The sequence below is a fragment of the Phoca vitulina genome, unplaced genomic scaffold (genome assembly GCF_004348235.1).
Source record: "Phoca vitulina isolate PV1807 unplaced genomic scaffold, GSC_HSeal_1.0 scaffold42, whole genome shotgun sequence".
NCBI lineage: Eukaryota > Metazoa > Chordata > Mammalia > Carnivora > Phocidae > Phoca > Phoca vitulina.
The window spans coordinates 2063301-2089183 of NW_022589745.1; the positions used below are offsets into that span (position 1 = coordinate 2063301).

The following is a 25883-nucleotide window of genomic DNA, read 5'->3' on the forward strand; positions in this document are numbered from 1 at the left end:
ACACATGCCGCACATACACACGTACACCCCGCAAATGCACACTCACAGACCCCACACTCTGCACACGCACACACACACTCCCACACATGCCGCACATACACATACACCCCGCAAATGCACTCACAGACCTCACACATGCACCCCCCACAGACACACTCTGCACACGCACACACACGCATACACTCCCATACATGCCGCACATATACACGTACACCCCGCAAATGCACACTCACAGACCCCACACACTGCACACGCACACACACCCATACACATGCCGCACATACACACGTACACCCCGCAAATGCACACTCACAGACCCCACACACACACACATCAGGTGAGCTGGAGCTCAGGCCTTTACTTGGGAGTGTAACACAAGCCACACCTGTGAGCAGAGCCTTTCTGCTCAGCGGCCTCAGTGTTAGGAGGAAGATGCAGCCACACTGAAGAACTTTGTTCCTCACAGAAGAAATGCCTCATCTGGAGCGCTGACTCTGAGTACCTACAGGACGTGCACTGCGGTATGCCTCTGACATTTGCCATTTACTTCTGAGAGGATTTAAATTTGTAATCTCTGTATTAAATGACGTGAAAAAGAAAGGGGACAAATCCACCTTTTTCGTGCTACAAGAGTTAATCTCGCCATAGGTGTTTGATGACCCGGAGATTCCCAGAGCAGAGCAGGGAAAGAAAGAACAGGAACTTCGGAAAACTTCTCTGAACTGGAAACTCGCTAGGAAGAGGCCTGGATGGAGGACAAAGCCGCCCACCGTGCTGGGAGGCGTGGGATCGGCACACGGGAGGTGTGAGGGCGCGGGGGCCACCGGAGGAGAGGGTACAGGGGCTCTGAGAGGAAAGGACGGGATCCCGCCGCCGCCAGCACCACTTCCCAGGCGGGGACACCTCCCCGCTTCCCAGTGCCGCCACGCAGCCTCACTTCCCACCACTGAGCTGGGAGACACGGCCTGCAAACAGGAGCGGGACCGGCGGCGGGCCCCGCTCAGCACGTGCGCCCTCCGATCCCGCCACCGCAGGTGAGCGGGGGCCAGCTCACTGTGAAAAACTAAGAAAAATAACCATCAGACAGGAAACAGGACTAGAGCATCTGCAAGTAAAAACAGAAAGCCTAAGTTCACTTTCTTGGCCATGAAGGGGGTGACGAGACGCGCTGGCTCGCCGAGGGCCACACGGGCTTACTGCCGGTGCCCCCGTCACCGCAGCTCCCCCCAGGCCTCCTCCGCCCGCGGCCCTCCTGCCTTTGCCTCTCGTCCCGCAGTGTCCATCCACGGAAGCGCTTCAGTGACAACAAAGTCTTGCTGCACCTCTCCGGGGCGGCGAAACTCCCAACACCCAGACAGAGCTCTCAGACCCTTCCCCGGGAACAGGACGTCCAAGGCGTTTCCATGAAACGGCAGCAAGCAGGTGCTCCCACCGCTCGTGGCCGAGCCGAGCCGAGCCGCTGGGGGGCCCGCTCCCGCCACTCGTATGTCATGATCTGTCCTGGGTGATGCAGCAGAAAATACCTGTTGTTGGTGTATGGGGTGCAATCCCCAAAATCATCAGTGTTTGTGCCTAATGACACACCGTGGGATAACTGGAGCACGCGAAGTGCAATGAAGAGAAATTCCATTTTATCATGGATCATCACCATGAAACTGGGGCCATAAACATAAGAAAATAACCTAGAATTTCTGCCATACTTGCTACTCCAAACTGAGACGTTTATTTCTCTGTTCATAAAATCATCCATTTTTCTGCTTTATCACACTGCCAGTGAATTTGAGAAGACATAAAATTACATTAACAAGTTGAGAACAAAATAGCACATACCTAATGTAAGTGTGCAATATCCCTTCACAATCACTGAGAGGAAAACACAAGAAAAGGGCTGTTTCTGTAAATAAACCCAAATAAAAAATCTAAATTTCTGTGAAGCAGTTAACAAGGACCATAATGGCAGGAATGATGGTTCTAATTTGGCAGGTTTCATGCTGATCAAACAAAATAAATGCCTCTCTTCTTCAGATTAGTGACTCCAAATGAATGATTCACACTCTGGATTCTGGTACCTGGGGTGAGGACAGCTCAAAGGACACTAGAAATTCTTAAAACAACCTCAACATAAATTTAATAATTTAAATCCACAGCATTTCCATGCCTCACCTATTCTCTGTGGCCGCTGGGGGTGGGAAGTGGGGCTGCCCCCCCAGGACGTGGTGTATACAAGGAAGCAACCCCACGCGGCTGGAAGACAGACTTTAATCCACAAGGAACGGCCGTGTGAAGACTCTTAACTCCCACTGCATTTGACAGCTCATCAGGTTTATTACTTTATGGAAAAGGATAAACCTTAAGAAGGAAACTTGTCTATTAAGTCATTGGTTACAAGTAAAATTTTGAAAAACCCTTTAAAACGATACAGTACATGAGTTCCCCAGCTTATGCATCTCTTTTCAAACAGAGATTTGGCAATCTGGCTAATTTCTTCTTGTTGGAAACCGCTTTTCACGGGTGCTGCAGAGATCAGGGAAAGGAGAGTTCAGGAGTCAGACCACCAAGTCAAGAAGCACACTTCGCCCAGCTCTGGGGCCATATGGGTTCTTGGTGGCCGTGCGCCTGGGGACTTCCGGGGGCAGAGTTGCGTCCGTGCGCAGCCTGGCACCCTGGTGTGCAAGCTCGTGCCTCTGGAATGGGGTGACTTGGGTTATGAAGAGACTGCTTATTCTGACATCCCTCACCTGAAGAGACTTCAGGTTCATCAGCTAAATAATACGGTTTCAGTCAGACCCAGAGCGAAAGGCAAGAACAGGCTGGGCATGAGGGAGAGGATATTTTTCTTCTCAGATGCTCCTCTTTCTTGTGGAGGCTTGTTAATAGTCGAAGTCAATGCTCCGAGCTGTATGTGCAGGGCTCAACAGAAACAAGCACTCCGAAGCTGAGGACCCAGAAATGGAAAGGGGCCCATTTATTGAGTGTAGAGACTGGAAAACACAAGCACTAATCACCTAGCTCTGCACTGCTGAGAGGCCTCCCCCAACGGAAATGCTCGAGGTCCGCATGCTCCACCTTGGGGTGGACATGGGTGGACACACTGCCTGGCCCTCCCTGAGAACGGCTCTGTGCCAGATCACCACTGTCCCCTCCTTCTACCCCAGAGAGAGCTGTGGGGCACAGCTGGGACTCTGAGCACCCTCTGCGAATGGATTCTTGCCAGCCCCAAAGGCCTACCTAACTCACCCCAGAGTTCACAGGTCTGTCCCTCCAAGGCCACCCAACACTGGCCCACAGTGGCCAGCGCTCCCACCACACATCTCCTCCTAGGACTTGGAAAGGAGCACAAGCCTGACAGCACCGGGATGCTGCCCCCTACCTGGTGCTCAAGCAACAGCAAACCCAAACCCCTGTGCCCCGGGTCTTCCCAGGAAGTTCCAAGTTAACTTTTAAATAAAAGTACATTTGGGGACACCTGGGTGGCTCAGTCGGTTAAGCGTCTGCCTTCGGCTCAGGTCATGATCCCAGGGTCCTGACATGGAGTCCTGCGTCCATCGGGCTCCCTGCTCCATGGGGCGTCTGCTTCTCCCTCTGCCTCTCCCCACCTCTTATGCCCTCTTTCTCTCTCGTTCTCTATCTCAAACAAATAAACTCTTCAAATAAATAAATAAATAAATAAATAAATAAATAAATAAATAAAAGTACATTTTGAAATAAAACTGTCTACCCAAATTCCAAATAGTGGTTTGGGCGTTTCCTCTTCTTTTTGATCTACTTTTCTTTCTTCCTCCCCCACCCCATTTTTCAAACAGTAGAAAATGTTTAAAATTCTTATGCATGGAGTTAGTGCACCTTCAGGTTTGAACTTTTAAAATTATTCAAACCTCACGTTTAAACAATCACAATAGAACTAAATGCTACCTTCCTCTAAACTCGTCCCTTGGAAACACTGGTGCCTTCTGGGTACATTCTGGGAGACACTGGCTGGTTTGTAAGAGGGTCACGTGAAACACACCATGAGCCACATATTCACAGAAACGGACTGCAAGCGTAGAAAGGATATGAATTTATCTCGTAATGTACGTAACTATACTTGGTGCACTGCATTTCAGACTTCCGCAGAGCGCGCTTCTAGTGAGAGCTGCGTCTGCACACCGTGCTTTGCTCGTTTTTCACCACATCCCTGACACGGAATCTAAACGGCATCAGAGGGGGCAAGAGAGTCCGGACACGGGACAACCATCCTCAGTGTACGGTGGGCACTTGAACAAACTTGAGAGAGGAAGGCATCTTCATGTTGTCCCAGAATATCGTAAGACTGTTCTTTTCCTACACAGAAGAAGGGATGCGGGCCTCATTCTGAGCCTCTTTAAAAGCTAACAGACGTTAATAGTGAGGCCAGAACCAGGGAAGCAACCTATACGTCAGGACACCTAGGCTGGGTAAACCCAAAAAGCAAGGACGCAAATCTTATGAAATCTGCAATCATAAAGCATGATCACTGAGAATTCGCCATCACTGTTGGCTGTAAAACTGTCGTAAGATCTCTGAACTTCAAACATACTTTCTTACTTATCCCCAAAGACAGCTTCTGAATTTACTTTTTTCCACTGTTATATCGCGTTGAACTAAAAAATAAACAGGAAAAGAGAGACAAGGCCGAATCCCTTCTTTTCCCACCCAACTCCCTCAAGAATCAGCGGCCTCACACACACTGCTCTTCCTCTGCTTCCTCCCTCGTCTCCACACCGTGGTTCGCGCCCCCCTCCTCCCCGACAGGAGCGCGCACGCCCGCCGGGCTCAGCCTGCCTCGTGTTCCCGTGTGACACTCACCTCCACCCGCACCCGGCAGGAAGCTGGCTCTGGAAGTGGAGGGGTCACCGAGCGGCAGTGCAGTGACGCTCTGTCCCGTCTGGGGCGGGACTCTGGGGGCCGCAGTCACTGCCATTCGTGTCCCGGCCAACCCTGCAAAGTGCTGGTTGCTAAGTTGAGTTCTCCTTTAAGGGAGATTTCCGTTGTCCGTGAAACCAGGTGACGGTATGACTACTCCAGACGCACCAACTTCAGAGATGGAGCACGCCAAGAATACACCAGACTTTCTGCTGCTTTGACTTGGCTTCCACTCACAGGCAGGGAGCGTCAATCCACAGCGAGGATGCTGAACTCCTCAGCAGCGGGGGCGGGTGGGGGGCTCTCCATGACCGAGAGGAGGTGGAGAAGCACGGAACTACCTGTGTGGCTCACCGGCCCCCGAACCAACAGCGATGACGTTGCAGGGCGGACGCCAGCTCACAACGGCCCAGCAGGCCCACACACAGGAAAGCCTTCCCCCCAGGGCTCCCAAAGACGCTGGTGTGAACAGGACAGGGGACGGTGTGGGACCCGACCCCCAGAGGACGTGCTGGGTCTGCAGTCACTTCACTGCTGACACCCACACTATACACACTGACGAAGGCCCCGAGCTGCCGGTCCAGTCGCCGACTCACGGAAGAATAACCACATAGCACAGGGGGAGATGTGAAGAGCACCCCCCCTTACCTACCCCTAGACAATGAAAAAAGGGCCAACAACATGCATGGCACAGGGCTTCACTCTTTTAACTCATTTCTTTACCACAATAAGGTGGGTTTTTATTAACTTTAGTTATGTAGGTCTCATCCCGCTCCAGAAAAATACAAGGCAGCTAACACACACAGCCTGAAATACAATGGGGCGAGATACCCTGAAGATGGGGAAAACATCACCATTTGGTAAAAGCATCCCCAAGGGTCTGGTCCAACTGCCCTGCACGCAGCCGGCTGTGGGCTGCACTGACCTCAGCCTGGGGACACTTCCTCTGAGCGACAGGGAGAGTGGAAGGGCTGGGAGTTATTGTCCGAGTCACTGAGAAAGAGGTGCATGCCACTCAGTGTGAGATGAGACACACGACAGCACCTAACGAGCACAGAGCGGGAACGCTCACCAGAGACCCCACATAACCACCCCGTCACACGGGAGGGAAGGAGACACGTGCCCATGGGGACGGCGTCAAGTACCTACAGACCCCGGGGTTGTTGCTCCCACACTCCCCACATGCTGACCGCAGGGGCAGGCCATAGCGGAAGGGGAGAAAGTAGGCGAGAAAAGAAGGTGGCTTTGTTATCTGTGTATGAGGAACTCCCCTAGAACGCATAATTTATTTATATTTGTCATCTATAAAGGACTAGCTAGAAGATGTGTGAACATTCTCAAAACTCATTCTGATGAAGATGTATTTATACTCCCAGCAACAGAAACAACTTCCAAATCACAGTGTGACGACCACAAGTGGCTCCTTTTGTTCATTCATTCAGCAGGGACGCAGTTCTGGGCAGTATGTGGTGTCCTGGGGTCGGTCTGCCTGGCTCTGAATCCCAGAAACTGCACTGAGTAGGAAAGGCTGGATGCAGTCACCTTCTCCGCCATGGTCCCTACTTTAGAGGGTCGTGTGGGCAGGAGGCAGCGCCTGAGGACCTCAGAAGGGCTCAGGGTCGGGGTCCCTCACACGGCAGAATGCTGTGGCTGGCAATGTCCTCGGTGCTGAGGACACACCTGCTGCTGGACAAGGCCCCTGCCCCGAGGAGGTTCAGGGATGGGGGCGTGAACGCACATGGCAGAGTGCCAGGCGTGGTCATGCCTTTACACAAGATAAAGCTGGGTGCAAGGACAGGAAGATGTGGGTGGGGGTGGAAGAGAGATTCTTTTAGAGAGGCCCTCTCCGAAGAGGGGATACTGAACCACGAGGACAACTTGTTAATCCACACCAGAAGCTACGGAGCGGCCCCTCTAGGCTCAACTTGGGATCTGCAGCCCCACAATGTGGATCTGAGAAAATTAGGAAGAGACTGGATTGTTGGCTTGTTTGTATCATGTATCCTAACAAGTATGGAGGTGCCACACTTCCACAAAGATCCTGCCACGGAGCCATGGTAACAACTGTGAAGCGTTTCCTCCGTTTCAGGAAACTTCATTTGCAATTGAGAAAAAGGGGTGACGTTCCAGCAACTTACGCAGCCCCGGGTCAGGTGAGCACAAGAGACAGGGCGTGCTGCCCCTCAGGCCAGCATTCCATCTACCTCCATGGGTGGGAGCTCGAACCAAACACACTTGGTCACAAGGCCTTCTAGAATCTTCAATGGCAGGTGGGCCTGCCGGGCACTGCCCACCCGCTGCGTGTTAGAGGGCTGGGATGGGGGTGTGTGGCCACCTACGCTGGGGCCCAGCTGCTCCAGAGCAAATAGAAGCTGAGTGGCCCTGAGGACAGGAGCCCACACAGCGCCCTATGGGGCGCAGCAACAACCCTGCAGACTGTGGATTGTGTGCTGTTCCAAGAAGCTCCCTTATAGCCAGCAGCAGGGCCTATGCCCAGGACGTGTCCAGGAGGCCCTCTCCTGGGACTGCTTCAGCCCCAACTTAATAAACCAAAAAGGAAAGCAAGCAAACAAAACTACCAGTTGCCTCATGTTTGACCCCAAACAGCACCTTCACATTCATGTATTCACCAGACTTAAATTTCCAAAAGCCAAATTCCCTATCAGATAATAAGACATCACTAAAGGGGGCGCCTGGGTGGCTCAGTCATTGAGTGTCTGCCTTCGGCTCAGGTCATGATCCCGGGGTCCTGGGATCGAGTCCTGCGTTAGGCTCCATGCTCAGTGTCAAATAAATAAATAAAATCTTAAAAAAAAAAAAAAAGACACTTAAAAAAAACATGCACGACAACCCCAAAGGCCAGCGAGGATGCAGAGACTGGGCCTCACACGTTGCTCCGGCAGTTTGTACAGAACACTCACCTACAGGTACCCCATGAGCTGCACTCAAGGGCATTCGGCTGCGAGAGACGAAAACCTATGTTCACGTGAGCACCTGTCCATTCCTGTCCAGAGCAGCTTTATCAGGATGTCCAAATCCCGGTGGAAACCCAGCTGTCCTTCATAGGTGAATGGTCACAGAAACCACGGTCCCACGGACTACCACTCAGAATAAAGGGGCGGAGCCTCTGACAGACACAGGTGACAACAGGAAGGACCCCCCAGGGAGTCACAGTGCGTGCACAAAGCCACGATCAAAGCTCCCAGAGTGGACGATTCCATTCATAGAACCTTCTCAAAATGACAAGTCTACAGAAGGAGCACAGACCGGTGCTCGCCGGGGATTAAGGATGGCGCGTGGGGAGCCGTGGGCTAAGGCCATAAACAGGCAGCAGGAGGGCTCCCAGTTCTGTATGGTGACCACGGTGCCGGATGCACCAAGAGACACACGTGATGACATGGCAGAGAACTCAGTGTGCACACGCGGTGGGTCCTATCAACACCCCATCCCCAGTGGTGACTGTGCAGAGGGATTATGCAATGTCACCAGCAGGGGAGATGGGGGGACGAGCACATGGGATCTGTCTGTATTGTTCCTATAGCTGCAGATGGATCACACCACTTCAAGGCGAAAAGATCAACAAACACATATAGTGACATAAGTGATAACAAAAGGAATTCAAGAAATGCTTTGAACAATGGCAGCAAATTCAGAAGAGGGCAGCCTTCCAACGTGAATTTGAGGAAGACCATTTCTCTGGATGTGTTTATGTATCAACAATTACTTCCTAAGAAGTTCCCCTTTCATAAATAGGGGTGTAGTTACAGGGGGTGTGATCATGGAGTGTGATTAAAGGAATGTGATCACAGGGGTGCAATCACGGAGGTGTGACCACAGGGCTTGATCACAGGGGTGTAATCACGGGGTGTGATCACTGAGGGGGTGCAATCACAGGGATGCAATCACAGGGGTGTGATCACGGGGGGGTGAGATCACAGGGATGCGATCACAGGGGTGTGATCACAGGGGTGTGATCATGGAGGGAGTGCAATCATGGGGTTGTGATCATGGAGTATGATCATGGGGGTGCAATGACAGGAGTGTGATCACAGGGGTGTGATCACAGGGGTGCTATCACAGGCTGCAATCATGGGGGTGTGATCATGGGGATGCGATCACAGGGCTGGGATCATGGGGGGGTGTGATCACAGGGATGCAATCACAGGGATATGATACGGGGGGTACGATCATGAGGGTGTGATCATGGGGGTGCAGTCACGGGGGTGTGATCGCAAGGGTGCAATCATGGGGATGTGATATGGGGGGTGCGATCACGGGGGTGTAATCACAGGGAGGGGTCTGATCATGGGGGTGAGATCAGGGGGATGCAATCACGGGGGTATGATCACGGCGGGGGGGTGCAAACACAGGGATGTGATCATGGGGGTGTGATCATGGGGATGCGATACAGGGGGGTGCGATCATGGGGGTGTGATCACAGGGGTGTGATCAGGGGATGCAATCACAGGGGTGAGATCAAGGGGGTGCAATCATGGCGGTGCGATCATGGGGGGCTGCGATCACGGGGGGTGCAATCACAGGGGGTGTGATCACCAGCGGTGTGATCACCGGGGGTGTGATGATAGGAATATGCTCATGGGTGTGATCACCAAGTGTGCGATCACCGGGGGTGTAAGGATAGGAATATGATCATGGGGGTGCAATCATGGGTGTGATCACCGAGTGTGTGATCACTGGGGGTGTGATGATAGGATTGTGATCACAGGGGTGCGATCATGGGTGTGATCACTGGGGTGTGATCACTGAGTGTGTGATAAGAATATGATTACGGGGGTGTGATCACCAGGACTGTGATGATAGGATTGTGATCACAGAGGTGTGATCATGGGTGTGATCACCGAGTGTGTGATCACTGGGGGTGTGATGACAGGAATATGATTATGGGGGTGTGATCACCAGGGGTGTGATGACAGGAATACGATCATGGGTGTGATCACCGAGTGTGTGATCACTGGGGGTGTGATAATAGGATTGTGATCACGGGGGTGCGATCATGGATGTGATCACTGGCATGTGATCACCTGGTTGTGATGATAGGATTGTGATCAAGGGGGTGTGACCCAGACTGAACATTTCACTGACATTCATTTTCTGACAAGCACATGTAGACAGAGGTGACCACTCCTCTGATGGAACACTGGGTGGAGTATCTGAACCCAGGTGGGAGTTGGGGAAGTGGACCAGCAGCCCCTCCTCTGCTCCTCTGAGCTCAGCCCATCTGTGCACTCACCAAAGTCACTGATGCCATCTGACCTCCCCAGAGTTGCTGCTGGTCTGCACTGTGTCTTCCCTGCTCCCCCCGTGCCAGTGTATCTCCTGGCACTCACGCACATACTGCATTCACGTGCACACGTGTGCGTCTGTCTGCACACGTTCCAGGCTCGCTCTGCACTCTCGCACCCCTCTGAGACGCAGGGCTGCTGCGCATCTCCTTTTCCTGCACACGGGGTCTGACACCTCCGCGTGGAGAACAGCAGCCTGGCACCCGTGGGAACACACCGCCCACAACGAGCGCACAAAGGCCTTCCAGAGCCACAGGTGGTGCCGACCCCCAGCTCTGCTCCCTTTGCCGCTCCAAGACCCGCTGCTGCCACGGAAACTGCATTGGTCCCAGCTCCACACGTCGTTCCTAAGCAAATCCCTCTTCGATTCCACTGGTAAAAATGAATAACTCTTTCCCTGGGGGGGCCCATGGCACGGAGTTCCTAACGATTGCAGTGCAGGCCACAGCCTGCCCGGTGTCACTCAGATGTTTACCCTGGGGGTCTCCCCTGGGAGATCACGCATGACTCCTTGAGGCCGGGTCCCTGACCCATCACATTTCTATCCCTGGAGTCTGGCAGGTGCATGCAGCAGGTGCTTAATAAATACGTGTTGGATTAAACTTATTTAATTGGTATATTTGGCCCAAACAGAAGTGGGTATACAGAGGCTAGAGCTCTTTCTCACATATGCACACTTGTGTGCACACACGGAAGTGTTACTACACTAAGTAAAACAATAATTACTGTTATAAACACCCATACCAACATTATGCTCCCACCGTCCCTTCTAGAAAGCACAGCCTTTTGAATGTGCCGAGGCTTCAGTGCTCTGAGGAGGCTCCCACCGGGTGTGGAGGTGAGTGCCGCCAAGCCTCGGCCACAACACATGGGCAGCGACGGGCCAGGCAGCCCTGACGGGTGCTGGTGGCATCTCCATCCCCTGGCACACATGACATGCGCAGGAGACAGACTCAAGGATAAAGATGTGCAGGGCTCGGGGAACCGCACGGTGCACACACAGCACATCCTTACTCAGTCTACAAAAGAAGAAATTACAAGCCTTCAGCCTAAAGTAAGAAATCAATTAATTTACACTTAAGATTGCTGAATGGAAGTGTATTTACGAAGCTAAAGAGCAACAGGACACTTAAGTGCTCTCCAGCACCCAACTTCACCCTCGTCCTGGCAGGGACCTGGCAGCACAGATTTAGATGGAAAGGACACCCGCACACAGGCTCCTTCACGGCAACAGAGTTTCCGTGATGTATCTAATCTGGAGAAGAACTGAGACTGAGAAACAGGAAAGGAAGGAAGGAAGGAAGTGGGGGAGAGAGAGACAGAGAGAGAAAGCCAGCCATCTATACGATCTTTTCACAAGAAAGCAGGGCTCCGAGGGTGAGCCGCGGGCCCAGGAACGGGAGTGTGCGCACGCGCGCTCGAGCCCCCAGGCTCGCCGTGGCGGCTGAAACATGCAGAGCCCTACCAGGCTGTGCTGCCGTGGGCCGTGTCGTCCAGGTGACAGAGCAGCTCCAGGCTGTGCGCGGTGCTTGATGAATCGTCGGGGGACTCGTGGCTGCCCGGCTCCAGCTCCTTCGGCATCCTCCACACGGCTGCGCACGTCAGGACTTTGCTGTCTGAGGCTGAGCAACAGAGGGCAAGGTCAACAGAGCGTGGTATGTGGCCACAAGCCGGACAGCGCAGCACACCCCCCAGGCGCAGGGGCAGGCACACCCGCTCCCGAAAATATCGAGCCCCGCGGGCCGCCGAGAGCCGGCGGAGCGAGGGCCACAGACCTGGAGCTCGCGAGAACAGCTACAGCTCCCCCCCAGCAGCCGCCTGACCCCTGCCTCCCGTGGCACAGCCATCATTCTGCTTCAGAAGAAAATTTAATTTTCCTCAAAATCGATTTCCTTCCGTCCTTCCTCAACGGTTCTTCAAAACAGGGAGCAAAATGAGGGGGTGGGTGTGCTGCAGACACAAACAGCACGAGTGCAGCTCGGGGCGAAGGTGGGCCCAGGGGCAGGAGGGCCCCGCCCCCAGGAACTCAGCGCCTGGCCAGGGCGCCGCCAGAGCCGGGGGCGCTAAGGCGGGAGCGTGTGGGGAACCCCCCGCCGGCGCTACACGGCGCTGTCCTGCCGCTGCCCTGGTTCTCCAGGCAGACAGCAGCCCAGTGCCCGAAGGCGCCGCACGGACACAGCGTCTCCCACAGACAACGGTGGCTGCTCACCACCCATCTCAGAGTCCCGACGCTTGATTTTCAAGATGCTCCCGGAATCTGTATTTGCAGAGCACTTTCAAATGCCACCGTGTGGATAAGAACACTAAGCTTAGGTAAGAAAGACCAGGGATACCTGTCTTCAGGGAACATGCCAGGAGCCAGGTCACTGCCCCTCTACACAATGTTTCAGTAAAACAAAAAGAGAAATAAAACAAACAAAAAAAATCAGATTTAACATTATGTGATAAAAACTTAATCATGAATTCCTAAACACAAATCCTTCCAAATGTGATTTCCATTTAGTTCCAAACTGCGTATGCGCTACACACTTTCCCTTCTAAAGGCCTTTAGTACATGATGGTAAAACAAGGAACAGGTTTCAACACTAAATCACAGGCGACACTGAGTGAGGACCACAAAGGAAATGCAGAACAAGGGAGAACACTGCGCATTTCCCGCGTGAAGTAAGAACACGAGAGGGCCGCATCCACACCGGGAAGTGTCCCGCTTCTCAGCTCTGTGGCCCTTCAGTCCAAACACCAGCTGATCAGCCAAGCCATCATCAGTGCACACGACGGGCGGATGCCTGGCTTCACCATCATCACCCATGATCAGAGGATGGGTAGGGAGCAGGCTTTCCACCGGGGCTCTCGGATCCCGATCTTGGCGCTCATCTCACATGCCGTTTGCTGAGCCATGTGTATATAATTCATGTTAGCCTTCCCGTTTCACCTAGGAAAATGCAGCATGCCCTGGCTTTTCTACACAAGAAACGAATTTTCCTGTGGAACCTTCCAGGCACCCGGTGTTTCTGCAGAGCCTGTGAGGCCTCGGTGTCACCCCTAAAATACGAGAATATCCACCTGAAGAGGGGGCTGGCAACGCTGAGGCAGAAAGAAGAAGTGAAGGCTGAAACACCCACCCTTTACAGGCCCAGATGATATGTGTCTCCCTAAACGACACGAAACACAACTACCTAATCTGAGTAGGGATGGAGCTACCCAGTGTGAGAACTAAGGGAGGCTCCTCTGCAAGGGAAGTACATACAGCTTGTCTACGGGAGAACGGGCTGGGGGCAGAGTCCCCACAGAACAAACTCCTTCTCTGGGGAACTCTGCTCAGGTGTCAGGAAAGTAAGTCTTTCCCTGTAACTTCTTCCTCACCCAGCAAACACAGCAGTTGGGGGTGAGATATTAAATGCTTTCACCTTGAGAACAGTCATTAGACAAGAATGCTTTGCATTGCCGCTTCTAGTTAACACTATACTAGAGGTCCTGACTACTTCGTGTGGCGAGGAAAAAGTAAAGGTGTAAGAATGGGAAAAGAAGAAATTAAAACACCACTACTTGTTAATGACGACGTATGTAGAAAACTTAAGACAATCTATACTGTTAGAAACAAAACAGGGAATTTAGCAAAATTGCTGAACACCAAGGTGATATATAAAAATTAATTGGGTATCTGTAGATTAGCAACAAAAATTTAGAAAATTTTAAAAAACATTAATAATCACATTAAAAAATCAAGTATCCAGGGCACCTGGGTGGCTCAGTTGGTTAAGCGACTGCCTTCGGCTCAGGTCATGATCCTGGAGTCCCGGGATCGAGTCCCGCATCTGGCTCCCTGCTCAGTGGGGAGTCTGCTTCTCCCTCTGACCCTCCCCGTTCTCATGCTCTCTCTCTCACTCTCAAATAAATAAATAAAATCTTTAAAAAAAATCAAGTATCCAATAAATCTCAAACTAAAGAAGTGTAAGACCTGTACATGGCAGAATGAAGACCACTGCTGAGAGAAAGTAAAGGCCCATACATGGAGGGGTATACCATGTTCAAAGACAGCTTCACTGCTGTAAAGGGTCCATGAATCTTTTTTTTTTTTTTTAAGATTTTATTTATTTATTTGACAGAGAGAGAGAGCGAGAGAGGGAACACAAGCAGGGGCAGTGGGAGAGGGAGAAGCAGGCTTCCCACTAAGCAGGGAGCCCAATGCGGGGCTCGATCCCAGGACCCTGGGACCATGACCTGAGCCGAAGGCAGACGCTTAACAACTGAGCCACCCAGGCGTCCCATGGGTCCATGAATCTTAACTAATGTTCCAAAAGGCTTTTTGGGTAGAAGCCAACAACCCGCTTCTAAAGTTCTAAAATTTACATGGAAATGTGAACTGCCCACATAGTCAACAAAACAGTCATGAAGAAGAACAAAACTGGCTGATTTACAAATCTGTAATTAATTTGGTACTGGATCACAGATAAATAGACCAGAGAAAGAAAATGCAATCTAGAAACAGACCTTACAAGGATGGTCAGCTGACTTATAACAAAAATGCCACTGCACTAAAGTGGACAAAGGATGGTCTTTCCAGTAAAAGATGCTGCATCAATTGTATATTCATGAGAAAAATGAATTTGTATCCTATCTCACAACACACCCAGAAATCAATTCCAAACAGACTGAAGATTAAAATGTAAAAGACAAAATAATACAAATCTTTTCTATAATACATAGTAGAATATCCTCACAACCTTGGGATCAGCAAAGACTTCTTAAACAGGGCAGAATAAAACACTAATCATAACAGAAAAGACTGGTAACATAGACCACGTTAAAATTAAGAATGTCTATCTACCAAAAGACACTGAACTTCACAAAATTAAAAACTTGGAAAGACACCATGGAAAAAAATGAAACAAGGGGCGCCTGGGTGTCTCAGTCAGTTAAGTGTCTGCCTTTGGCTCAGGTCATGATCTTAGGGTCCTGGGATGGAGCACCGGGTCAGGCTCCCTGCTCAGCGGGGAGTCTGCTTGTCCGTCTCCCTCTGCTGCTCCCCCTGCTCATTCTCTCTCTCTCTCTCTCTCAAATAAATAAATAAATAAAATCTTTTTTAAAAAAGAAAAAAAAAAAATGAAGCAAAACTGGAAGAAAATATTCCAATACATATATCTGACAAAGGGCTTGTATCCAGAATATATAAAGAACTCTCACAACTTAGTAACACAAATAACCCAATTTTTAAAAATGGCAGAAGATTGAATCAGACAATTCATAAAAGAAAACATGAACGGTCAGCAATCACCAGAAAGGATGCTCAACATCAATGGTAACTGGAGAAAGGCAAAATAAAACCAAAATGAGATGTACTACATACCTACTGGAATGGCTAAAATTTAATTTTAAAAAGATCAACAATACCAAGTATTGGCAAAGATGTAGAACAATGGGTCTCTTGCAGATTGCTGGACATAGTGTAACACAGTACATTTTGGAAAACATTTTGGCAGTTGGGCATTCACTTACCAGATAACCCAATGATTCCACTCTTAGGAGAGGTTGTCACAAAGTGTGACTTACTGATAACGAGCTTTGTGGCCACTCCTGATTTCGGCAGCTAAACCTGGCCCCACAGCAATAGCGGCCTGGAGATGGTACGTGACTGCCAGAAGTCAGGGGTAGCAATTATCGTACCGACCAACAAGGCAGCGTGCCAGGCAAGGAAGGCCAACTGGCCGAGTTGTGGCAACAGATAACAAGAGACAGCATTCCTAGGAGCAAAACAGATGATGGTCCCTCAACAGAGCACTGCCTGCCTAATACATGCATGCATACATACATACATACCAATTCAAAGGAAACAGGAATGGATGAGCAGGAAGCTGAGGGAAGTCACCCTATTAAAAGTCATGACCCCTCACCCAGCTCTGGTCTGAGCAGATTTCAGACCTAAAAGCCACTGACAGAAAACATGGCCAGATCCCCAGGAATTAGGAACCCGTAACACCAGGGCAAGTGCCTACGGTGATAGGTTAGCCCAGTGTGCACCCAAGAAGACCTACTGCCCCTTAGTTGGTGGTCATACACTGGGCAAAGGTAATACCCAACAGTTCAAGGCCTACTGAACACAGGGTCTGAGATCTAAAGTGTCCTGTCCCTTATTAAGGTAGAGACATTAGGGGGGCAGGTAATAAATAAAATCCTAGACAAAGCCTGGTCACAATAGATCTTGTGGGTCTGCAGATCCAGCCAGTGCTCATCTCCATGGTCCGTGAGTGTAGAATGGGGCTGACGCTGATGCCCACCCCATCACAGGCAGTGGAGACGTGTGTCTACGTTAAGGATCAAGGGCATGGAAGGGTCTTGTTGAATTGGCCATCTGGCCTCTGCACAAAGTCAGTGGGTCCTGCGGAGGGTCTGTGGGCTACTCGAAGCTCAAAAGAGCAGGCACCCTGCTCACAGCTGGAGTGCCAGACCTAGGTCTCTGTTAGAGTAACTCCACCAGCCGCAGGTATGTGACATGTGGACACTGCCCTCCAAATGCCTATTTTCCTATCCCGATGAAGACAGAGGACTGCAAACCATCCACACACCTGTGCATGTGGTTTTGCTGCAGGGCTGTTAGCGCTCTGGCCTGCTATCATAATATGCTGCAGAGGCATCTGACACCCTGCAGAACCGTGCCCTGAGCCAGGACAGCGATGACATCACGCCGCGTGCAGCAGACCCCAGCAAGCGGGTGGGAGATACCCCGCAGAGACTCAGGACCTGCCCACCTGGCGAGGTGTGAGGTCCGGTATTCTGCAGAAGCTGCATCCGACACCCACAAAGGAAGAGGCACAATGCCTGAGGGCCTCTTTATCCTGCAGCCGACATGCTGTGCATCTAGGGACACCGGGCCAGCCCAGATGCTCGGCAACATGGCGGGCTGCCGGCTGAGTGGCAGTAAGGGCCAAAGGGCTCAGCGGCGGGTCAAGCTGAAGATACATGACTTGGAGGACGTGCTGGCGTGGCAGGTGTCAGTGATAGAAAGGGTACAGCAGGGGCTTCCTGGGAAGAATCTCAGGGTTCCAGAGAATCACATGCATTTTAAAACACTGCTGTGGCCATGCTTCTGGGACCTGACAGGTGGACCAGGGGACACCAAGGGACCAAGTGTCACTCATTCCAGAGCCCCATCATACCCACCGGGACACAGTTAGGCCCACAAGGCACAGGACAACTCCATAGACCGTGGACTCCTGCTATGTGGTTCTATGTCCCCAGCACAAGAACACACAGGCCTGGGGAATGTGTACTTCTACATGATACTGTGTCCCTAACACGAGAACCCACAGCCCTGGGAACCAGGAACGAGAGCAGGGCTGAGACCACTTGCTCTTCCCCCAGGACCCACAGGACGCTTGTGTTTCCTGTGCCCCTAACTCTGGGCTGCGCAGGGTCAAAGGTCCTAATTCCCATGGGGGGGTGCGCTTTTCAGGGACAGAGCAGAGATTCCCTCAAGCCACAAGTGACAACGGCCAACATGCCACTGAGATTTTGTGGGTGTTGTTAGGTTGCCATAAGCTGACTTACAAAACCATCCAGCCTCTGGCTGTAATCATTTGTGTCCGTGCTTGCTTCCACTTGGTCATGGGAAGACAACACGGACACTGCCCACAAGGACGCCAAGCATGACCGAAGGGGAATAACATAAGGACATCGGCAAATGCCTCAAGAGAGACCAGGTGAAGTGCTGCGGGAAGATTGCCTTCCCAAGGGGAGGGGGTTATTTAGCTGCAGCCCCAAGGGGGACCGGGGCACGTGGAAATGGACGTAAGGCTTTCCGCAGGTAGGATTAAGGTCCCAGTGGCTTTGGAGGATTTCAATTTGGGATATGGTAAAATGAATGAAAGCCATAAGAAATGAGGTTTGACGCCCTACTGGGATGGACCAGGAAGGGTCCTGAAGACTAGCTGAGGACTGTGGAGGGTCTGCTCTAGATAACAGGGTGGAGGCTGACAACTCTGAGTGAGGACACGGTGCCTGGCAGGGAGAGGACACGTTCCATCAATGCAAAAACACTAGGCCCTGCGCCGCGCTTGAGAGCAGACGATCTGGCATCAGTGTGTAAGACGGGCTGAATCAGGAAAGAGGCTGGCAGCCAGGACACAAGTCAGGAGCATTACACACTGGCAAGACAGGGTCACGGCCACAAAACCACCAGGCAGACAGCGCGAGAAGACGACCCTTAGTGTCCATTCTAGAAGCCCCGGATGCGCACTCCTGCCGTGCGGCTCCCACATTGGCCGGAAGGCGCACAGCCTCCAGAACCGCCATGGCCCACCACGGGGCCCACAAGGCACAGGGACGCCACGGGCGCAGCGTGTTCAGACTTTGTTCCATTTGCACCGTGCACGGGGCCTGAGTCAATGGCGAGCAAAGGCTCTCCAGGGTGGGCAGACGAGGGAGCTGCCGAACACAACTGGGGACATGCCACGGGACGGGGAGGCCAGGGTGGTTCCCACCAGGCAGGTCACACCTGCAGAAATGAACAGTGACGGGCATGACAACTCGGCCCAGCACACGAGTCCGTGTAAGACAAAAAGAAAACCGCACTAGGTATGCTTGCAAAATGCAGAGAACCGTACATTTTTCTGAAAATTGGTGAATAAAAGGAAAAAAGTGAGGAAATTTCTAGCATATGAAAAATTTACTGGATTTTCTGAAAGATTATAAAGTTTTGTTACCAGAACTTACTATGAAAATTTGATGGGTCCAAGGTGAATCCAAAGTTCCTTATTGAGAAACATAACCCCTAGAAATCACCCTGAGAAAGACCAGAAAGTGACATCGTGTGTACTCTGGGCACCCGCCAACATCACCCACCCTAGAAATGCGCAAAGCTGCAAAATCTGCTGCATGAAGAGTGCGCCTTAGGTCCAAGGAACACGGTAGGCATTATCAGAAACTCTCCAAATCCTCAGAAGCAGATGAAATTGAAGGTAAACAGTACTGAGTAAGAAATGCTGGAGTTTGCCCATCGAGACATGCAAATTGGTTCTGAAACTCGGAGGATTTCCATATCTGCATGAGTCTCAACAGAGCATTCAACGCAAATCCAGCAGCTATCAAAGAAACTAAGGTGCTTTTAAAGAAGGAAACCCCGATGTTTAGAAGGAAACGCTGTAATAACCAGCAAGGCATTCCACTCTTCTCTCTATGTCTGAGTGCATCCTGAAGGGAGGTCCTGTAGCGCCCGGATCACTGTTGTAACGAGCTCGAGCCCCGGGAGCCCCGGGAGGGCAGGCCCACCATCGCAAGAAAGCAAGCTCAGGGCGCAAACCATGGAGAACGCAGCCACGTGAGCGAGAAGGGAAGGCCCACGCCACGCACAAGGAACCTCGCCCCTCCGTTCTGTGAACCAGGAGACCGAGGCCCACGAAGTTAACCGGCTGCACCACGCTCTCGTGGGTCATCAGTGCCCTAGTCAGACAGGAAACGCGGTGGCCTGACTCGTCAACAGTCCATGGCTTCGGAAAAGAAAATACCAAGTTGTGTCCTGAAGGCCAATTGGAGGCCACTGTCTGTTTTTCACATGGAACACGCAAGCTGAAGGCACTTAATGAGATAAAAAGATAATCAGGTCCAATGAATGGAAGAGGCCTGCCTGAGGCTGCTAACTGTGCCCGCGGAGTGTGCTGCTCACTGTAAGGGATTACTGAGTCCGGGCTTAGAGGAATTCAAAGGAGATTAGGGCCTTTGTAAGCCTGAATAGCTGCTCCAGCCAGCTCAGCTAAAGGGCTAACAGTGCCCTGGCTGGGGACATAATCTGATCCCCAGCCGGACGGGGAGGAGGCTTCGGCCGGGCGCTGGGAGCAGGATGCAGTGGGCGCATTCGGAATCTGAGGGCTATTTTTAGAGTTCAACCATCTCTGCATCTGGCACAGGCTGAGAAGGATGAAGAGCAATCCAGCTCCACTAAGCAGTCACCTGGGACAGGGAGAGCTTGGAGCTGTGCCTAAAAATGCCTTTCTGCCCTGGCCTTCACATGCTTTAGGACACGCAGTGTAGGAATCATAGACCCCGGTGCACAGGAGGGCAGACTGACGACGGAGCAGGGTCTGGCCTGTCCCCTCGTCTCCCAGCACTGGTGTGACGGCTCCTACACCCCGAGAAGCTCTGAGCTCCCTGACCACAAGGACAAGGATGGGTGGGGAGGGGGACTGGCCGCGATCTCCAGAGACAAGGCAGGCACAGGAACCAAGGGCCAATCAGAGCATGTTAGCCCAGGTGGCTCTCTGGCAGTGGGTAAAGGGAGAAGAGATCCAGTCAGGCGCCCCAGTACCCCCTGATCTATGTAACTGGCACGACTTGGCCCTGGGCAGAAACCCGCCTTGAGCCACCAGTGAAGAGCCCCCACCTCCCATGCAGTGCTTAACCTAGGACAGGTCCGCAGACCCACAGCCCCTGCTCTTAGGGGGACCCAGGCCTCCTTGAGGAAGGACCCTGTAACACTGCTGCAGAACAGACGAGGTTTTCCTCCAAGCCTTCCCTAGGTCTAGGACGGTGGCACCACAGGAAAGGGACGGAAGGCTCCAGACCTGCGAGAGCCCATGACGAGCCCGGGGGAACCACTGGCCAGCAGCCAGACCTACGGACTGGTGGCCCCAATCCACCTCAAAGAGGGCTGGCGGACCAACTGCAGCAATCACCAGATTCCTGAACATATCAAGGGAAGGGGCAGGCGGGGGCGGGCAGGATCCCACCTACAGCAGAGCCAATGACGATGGGAAGAACGATGGAAGCCCCTGGAAGTCCCCTTCCCTCTCAGAATGGTCACCAAAGGCAACTCTGCAACACCAGGGGGAGTGGAGGGCTTGGATCACCATCAAAGTCTTGAAAGATGCTGGCATGCTGATTTTATCAGATCCCACCGAGTCCTTGCTTGGGCCTGTGTAGCATGAAGAAGCTCCTGGAGAACGACAGCGGATCATGACAAACTTCATCAGTGACACCAAGGGCTGCCATCTGACGTGCTGGGGCCAGGGACGCACAACAACGCAGCCCCTGGCCTCTGAGACACGGATCGGGGAGGAACATCTTCTCCCAGAACCAGTCTGGAGGGGTCGCCAGCAGCCAGGTCCATCAGCAGGCGGGACAACAGGTCCTGCCCTGGCAAGCCCACATCAGGGCTCACAGCTCCCCACCAGAACCCCATCCAGAGTGGGCACACCTTGCCCCAAATCCAGCCCCCGCCCTGCCGGGAGCTAAGGACGGTGTGCACTTCAAAGGAGACAGGACAGGAAAGGGCATTCTCTGAGAGCGGGACTCACCGGCCCACTAAGCCCGCAATCCTCGCACCCCGGCCCTTCCTGGCTCAGAGCATGCTCGCACGCGCCCTTCACACCCTGCTCTGTGAGAAACCACGGGGCTCCACTGCAATGGGGTCCGTGAGTGGAGTGCGGTGAGGGTGTCCAGGGAGCTCAGACCCTTGCCTCTCTACGACCCTGCTGCCTCAGCCTGGCCACAACCTTCCTACGGCGCTGACACACAACCGGTGCCGAGGCTTCCTGCCCACACAGCTCGGTGTGTGAGACCTCACGCCCAGGCTGGCATTCTGGTTCCCTCCACAGGCCCCTGCATGGCCGCTCTGCACCCTGCCCACAGCCCCGGGGCTCTCGCTCCCTCCACACTCCGGGGCACACCACGCCCTGCTGTGACACCTGACACCAAGGCTGGCCTACTGCCCGCCCAGGACTGCCCCCCGCTGTCCAGCCACGCGCAGCCCCACCATCCGGCGGCGTGCAACCCCCCCTCCCCTGCCATCCTGCCACGTGCGCCCCGCCCCCCGCCGTCCAGCGGCATGTACCACCCCCCGACGTCCGGCCGTGTGCGTCCCCCGTTCCCCTACCCCCCCGTCATCCATAGCCTTGTGCACCCCACCTTCCCCGGACGTCCAGCAGCGTGCACCCCCTCCCCTGCCGTCCAGCAGCGTGCACCCCCTCCCCTGCCGTCCAGCAGCGTGCACCCCCACTCATGTCCAGCGGTGTGCACCCAGCCCCTCCCCTCATGTCCCACACGGTGTGCACCCGCTCCCTCCACTTCCCCTCCCTGGGTCCCCGACTGAGTCCTAGGGTACCAGAGCAAGTTACCTTATATCAGGTATGAGTAAGTCTTCTATCATAGTTAGTAACTCCTTCTATCTAACTTCCCTGTTTGCCCTGCTAGCTGGTTTCCACCTCATGACCCAGATGGCACCTGGTGATCTCATCTAAACGCTGTGTCGCAGGGAGAGTGAAAGGCAGGTGCACGGGGTGGGGAGAAAGCCTGTGGAACCCCAGTGCCACCGCCTAAGTGACATTCCTAAGTGTCTAGCCATCTGGACCATGTTGCGGTGTCTTCACCACTAGGAGGCCCAACTTTTGGTGGCCCTTTTGAATCTGGGAGACAATAGATGACATGCTGACCATGGGGCTCCAACCCAGCGACCTGTCAGGCTGACACCTAAGTGGAGCTTGAACCAAGAGGCGTTCTGCTGGAGGTCCAGGCACAGGGCCCCGCTGGTGCTTGCGGTTTCCAGGCCAAACAAGACCATAGTGTAGAGCCTCCGGCGAGCCCCATGGCAGAGTCCCAGGCCAGACCTAGAATCCTGTGGCCGAGCAGTGCCCGCTTACACGTGGCATCACCCTGCTGTGAGGAAACAGCTCCTGGCTGGCTCCTGGACCCTGGTGGGCAGGACTGGACCCTGATCGTGGGAGGCAGATACTGTGCGCCGAGTCCTGCACATCACAGCACGCGTGTCATCTGATCCACCACGCCATCAGGAGGGCAGACGCATCTAACATCAAGTGGGAATTCTGTGCATTCCAAACAAAACCGGGCCCCAGCAGGTCCTGAAAGCGGAGCAGGTTCCTCATGCGGTGGCTGCACTGGTTCTGCTCTGGGGATAATCCTCTGATCCCGAGGGAGGAACACCTGCCCTGAGCTTACAGACAGCCCTGCCCAGACATGGCGCCGACAGGAGGTACCCCACGCAGCAGTGTCTGAAAGGAGAGCATATGCCCGCTGGTCCACGCTGCCCAGGTGTGTGGATGGTCAGAGACACAACGGCATCAGCGTCTGGACAGTGGCTTCCATCGTGGCCCCGTGATCAGGCTTGGCAAGAAGAGAGCAAAAGCAAAGCAAGGCAGGCACGCCGGTGGACTGCTGAGACGCAGCAGAGCGTGAGTGCACCTTCCCCACATGAACACTCACCGTGGCATCTCAGCCACGAGGGTCCTGCTGCACAAACACCAGCCACTCCCCCACACCCAGGCTGCGAGGTTCCTAGAACATCACCACGTGCGGGGTGCGAGCCGCTCCCGGGAGGAGAAGATCCGTGTCACACAAGCAGCCCCCTTTGGCCTGAACTCCCCATCTGCTGCATGAAACGCCCTCTTTCTGAAACACCTGGTGTGGTCTCTTGATCCTGACGGATAAACTCACCCTGATATCTCTAAGGATGGTGGTATCATTCACTGATGAGTAATAGAGAAAAAACAGAGTTTTGGATTGTGCTGCTCCTGAGATGCCCAGGAGAGATCTCAGTAACAGGGCCACAGGCAGTCTGATGTCTATATGTGAAGCCCAGGAAAGAAGTGAAGGGTTTAAGATTATTTTTCTCATGGGGACACCAGGGTGGCTCAGTTGGTTAAGCGTCTAACTCTTGCTCTCAGCAAATGCCATGATCTCAGGGTTGTGAGATCGAGCCCCACATCGGGCTCCGCACTCAGCAGGGAGTCTGCTTGAGGTTCTCTCTCTCCCTCTGCCCCTCTCCCTGTTTGTGCGCACTCTCTCTCTCTCTCAAATAAATAAATAAATATTTTTTTAAAAAGATTATTCTTCTCTTCCACTATGTTTTTCAACAGTTTCTTTCATTTATCAAATTCATAGATTCTGGGACTTCTGATTCTAACAATACGGCTAATTAAGCATCTTGAAAAAAATTATGTTTCCATAAAACACTTATCTATATTTTTAAATGCACAGTTGTGCTTTCAGGAAAATAAAACAATATGATCAGGAGCAAAAACTAAAGCTGTTGTTGAAGCCAGAAATGTAAGCTACCGCTGCCCTTTCCACATCTGTCTCCACCGGGAATCTACAGACCACACAGTGAACAGGAACTAGGTGTGAGGCCCACAGAAGGTAGAGCATCGGGATCGGGACCTTTGCAAAAGTCTAGACTCCCAAAGGGCCACTTTCTCATTAAAAGAATGAGCTGGTATAGAGACACGTCAAGAGAGCGTGTTTATCTCAGCCATGGCTCGGAGCAGACAGCAGTCTACCTGGGAATCTGTATCCTACCCTGGTCCTCACAGAAGTCTGCGTTTGAATTTACACCGCTGGTATCCTGGACCAGGAAATCCTAGGCCAAGAATTTAACTAGAGGTCCTGGTCATTGGCAGCCCCGGGCATTTTCCAGAGGAGGCAAACTCTCTAGAAGAATGCACCCCCAGGCCAGGCGCTCAGGACTCCTACAGCTTCAGAGCAGCCCAGTAAGGGGCTTGTACTAAAACAGGGTGAAATTCACACTGACTACAGAGCCTCTGAGTGAGAGCCGGCCAGAAGAAGGAGCCCCAGAGTGAGAACTCCAATGACTTCAGCCATGAGCAGCTTTAAATTACTCAAAGAAATGAAAGCTGGAATAAAAAATGATCAAGCAAAAATGACCACCAAAATTTACCAGAAATGTTTTTAAAAGAACCAAATAAAATGCCTAGAAATAAAATTTATGACTGTTGAAATAAACATCTCAGTTGGCAATTTTATAGATTAGAAACAACTGGAAAAATTAAGCACTGGGTACGAAGGTGTGAAGGAAGTGCCCAGGGGGCGGCAGACACGTACAGAGATGGAGACGTGGGGGGGCACGGAGTCCTGCCGCCCAGCCCCGGGGGCGCAGGGGGAGGCAGAGGCTGTGGGAGAGGTCGGGGGTCGGTCCACACAACCTAGAAGGATTCTGTAGTCAGACAGCTTACCGGTGTCTGAGTGCTTTCTTCGATGTATTGAAACTAAAACTGGATATCACAGATGACATTTTATGGGAATAATTTATGTAAGAAGGGTGAGACAGAAGCAGAAGACTCAGCTCAGTGAAAATGCCTGGACCCCATGTCGGGCGCGGACACATTAAAACGGTAAGAAGCGAGGGACAGCTAGAACGTGTAGCGAGCACTGCGCACTCACCGTGTGCCAATCTCCAAAGTGCTTCCCGAGTAATAACTTGTTTATCCGCCTCACAGCCTTAAAACGCAGGAACACCCCCACTCACCCAGGCATTTTTATGGTTTCCCCTCTTTTATTTTAAAGATTTTATTTATTTATTTGAAAGAGAGAGCGAGCACGAGCAGCGGGAGGGGCAGAGGGAGAGGGCGTCTCAAGCAGACTCCACACCCAGCGCAGAGCCTGACACGGGGCTCGATCCCACAACCCTGAGATCACGACCTGAGCTGAAACCAGGAGGTGGACATTCAACCAACTGCGCCAGCCAGGCACCCCTGGTTTCCCTTCTTTTTAATCAAGTGACCAAAGTACACGGGACGGGTAAGATCCTCCCTGGTGGTCAGAGAAAACACGTCACCCGGATCGGCAGGCCCTGACCCACGTCCGCAGCCGCCTTCTCCCGGCTGTACAACCCTGGAGAAGTAACTCCCCTTCCCTGCGGGCCGACACCTCTGTAACCTCAGGGACTGTGGTGAGGATGCA

The 25883-nt window shown here is 52.6% G+C and overlaps 1 protein-coding gene across 2 annotated transcripts in view; it reads right to left on the reverse strand.

The window, feature by feature from the left end:
• Positions 1-25883, reverse strand: part of EIPR1 (EARP complex and GARP complex interacting protein 1) — a 127102-nt gene that overhangs the window by 29774 nt on the left and 71445 nt on the right. For both annotated transcript variants that reach the window (XM_032430024.1, XM_032430025.1), the window contains exon 4: positions 11650-11806. In XM_032430024.1, the coding sequence (XP_032285915.1) occupies positions 11650-11806 (157 nt within the window). The remainder of the gene's footprint in view (positions 1-11649; positions 11807-25883) is intronic.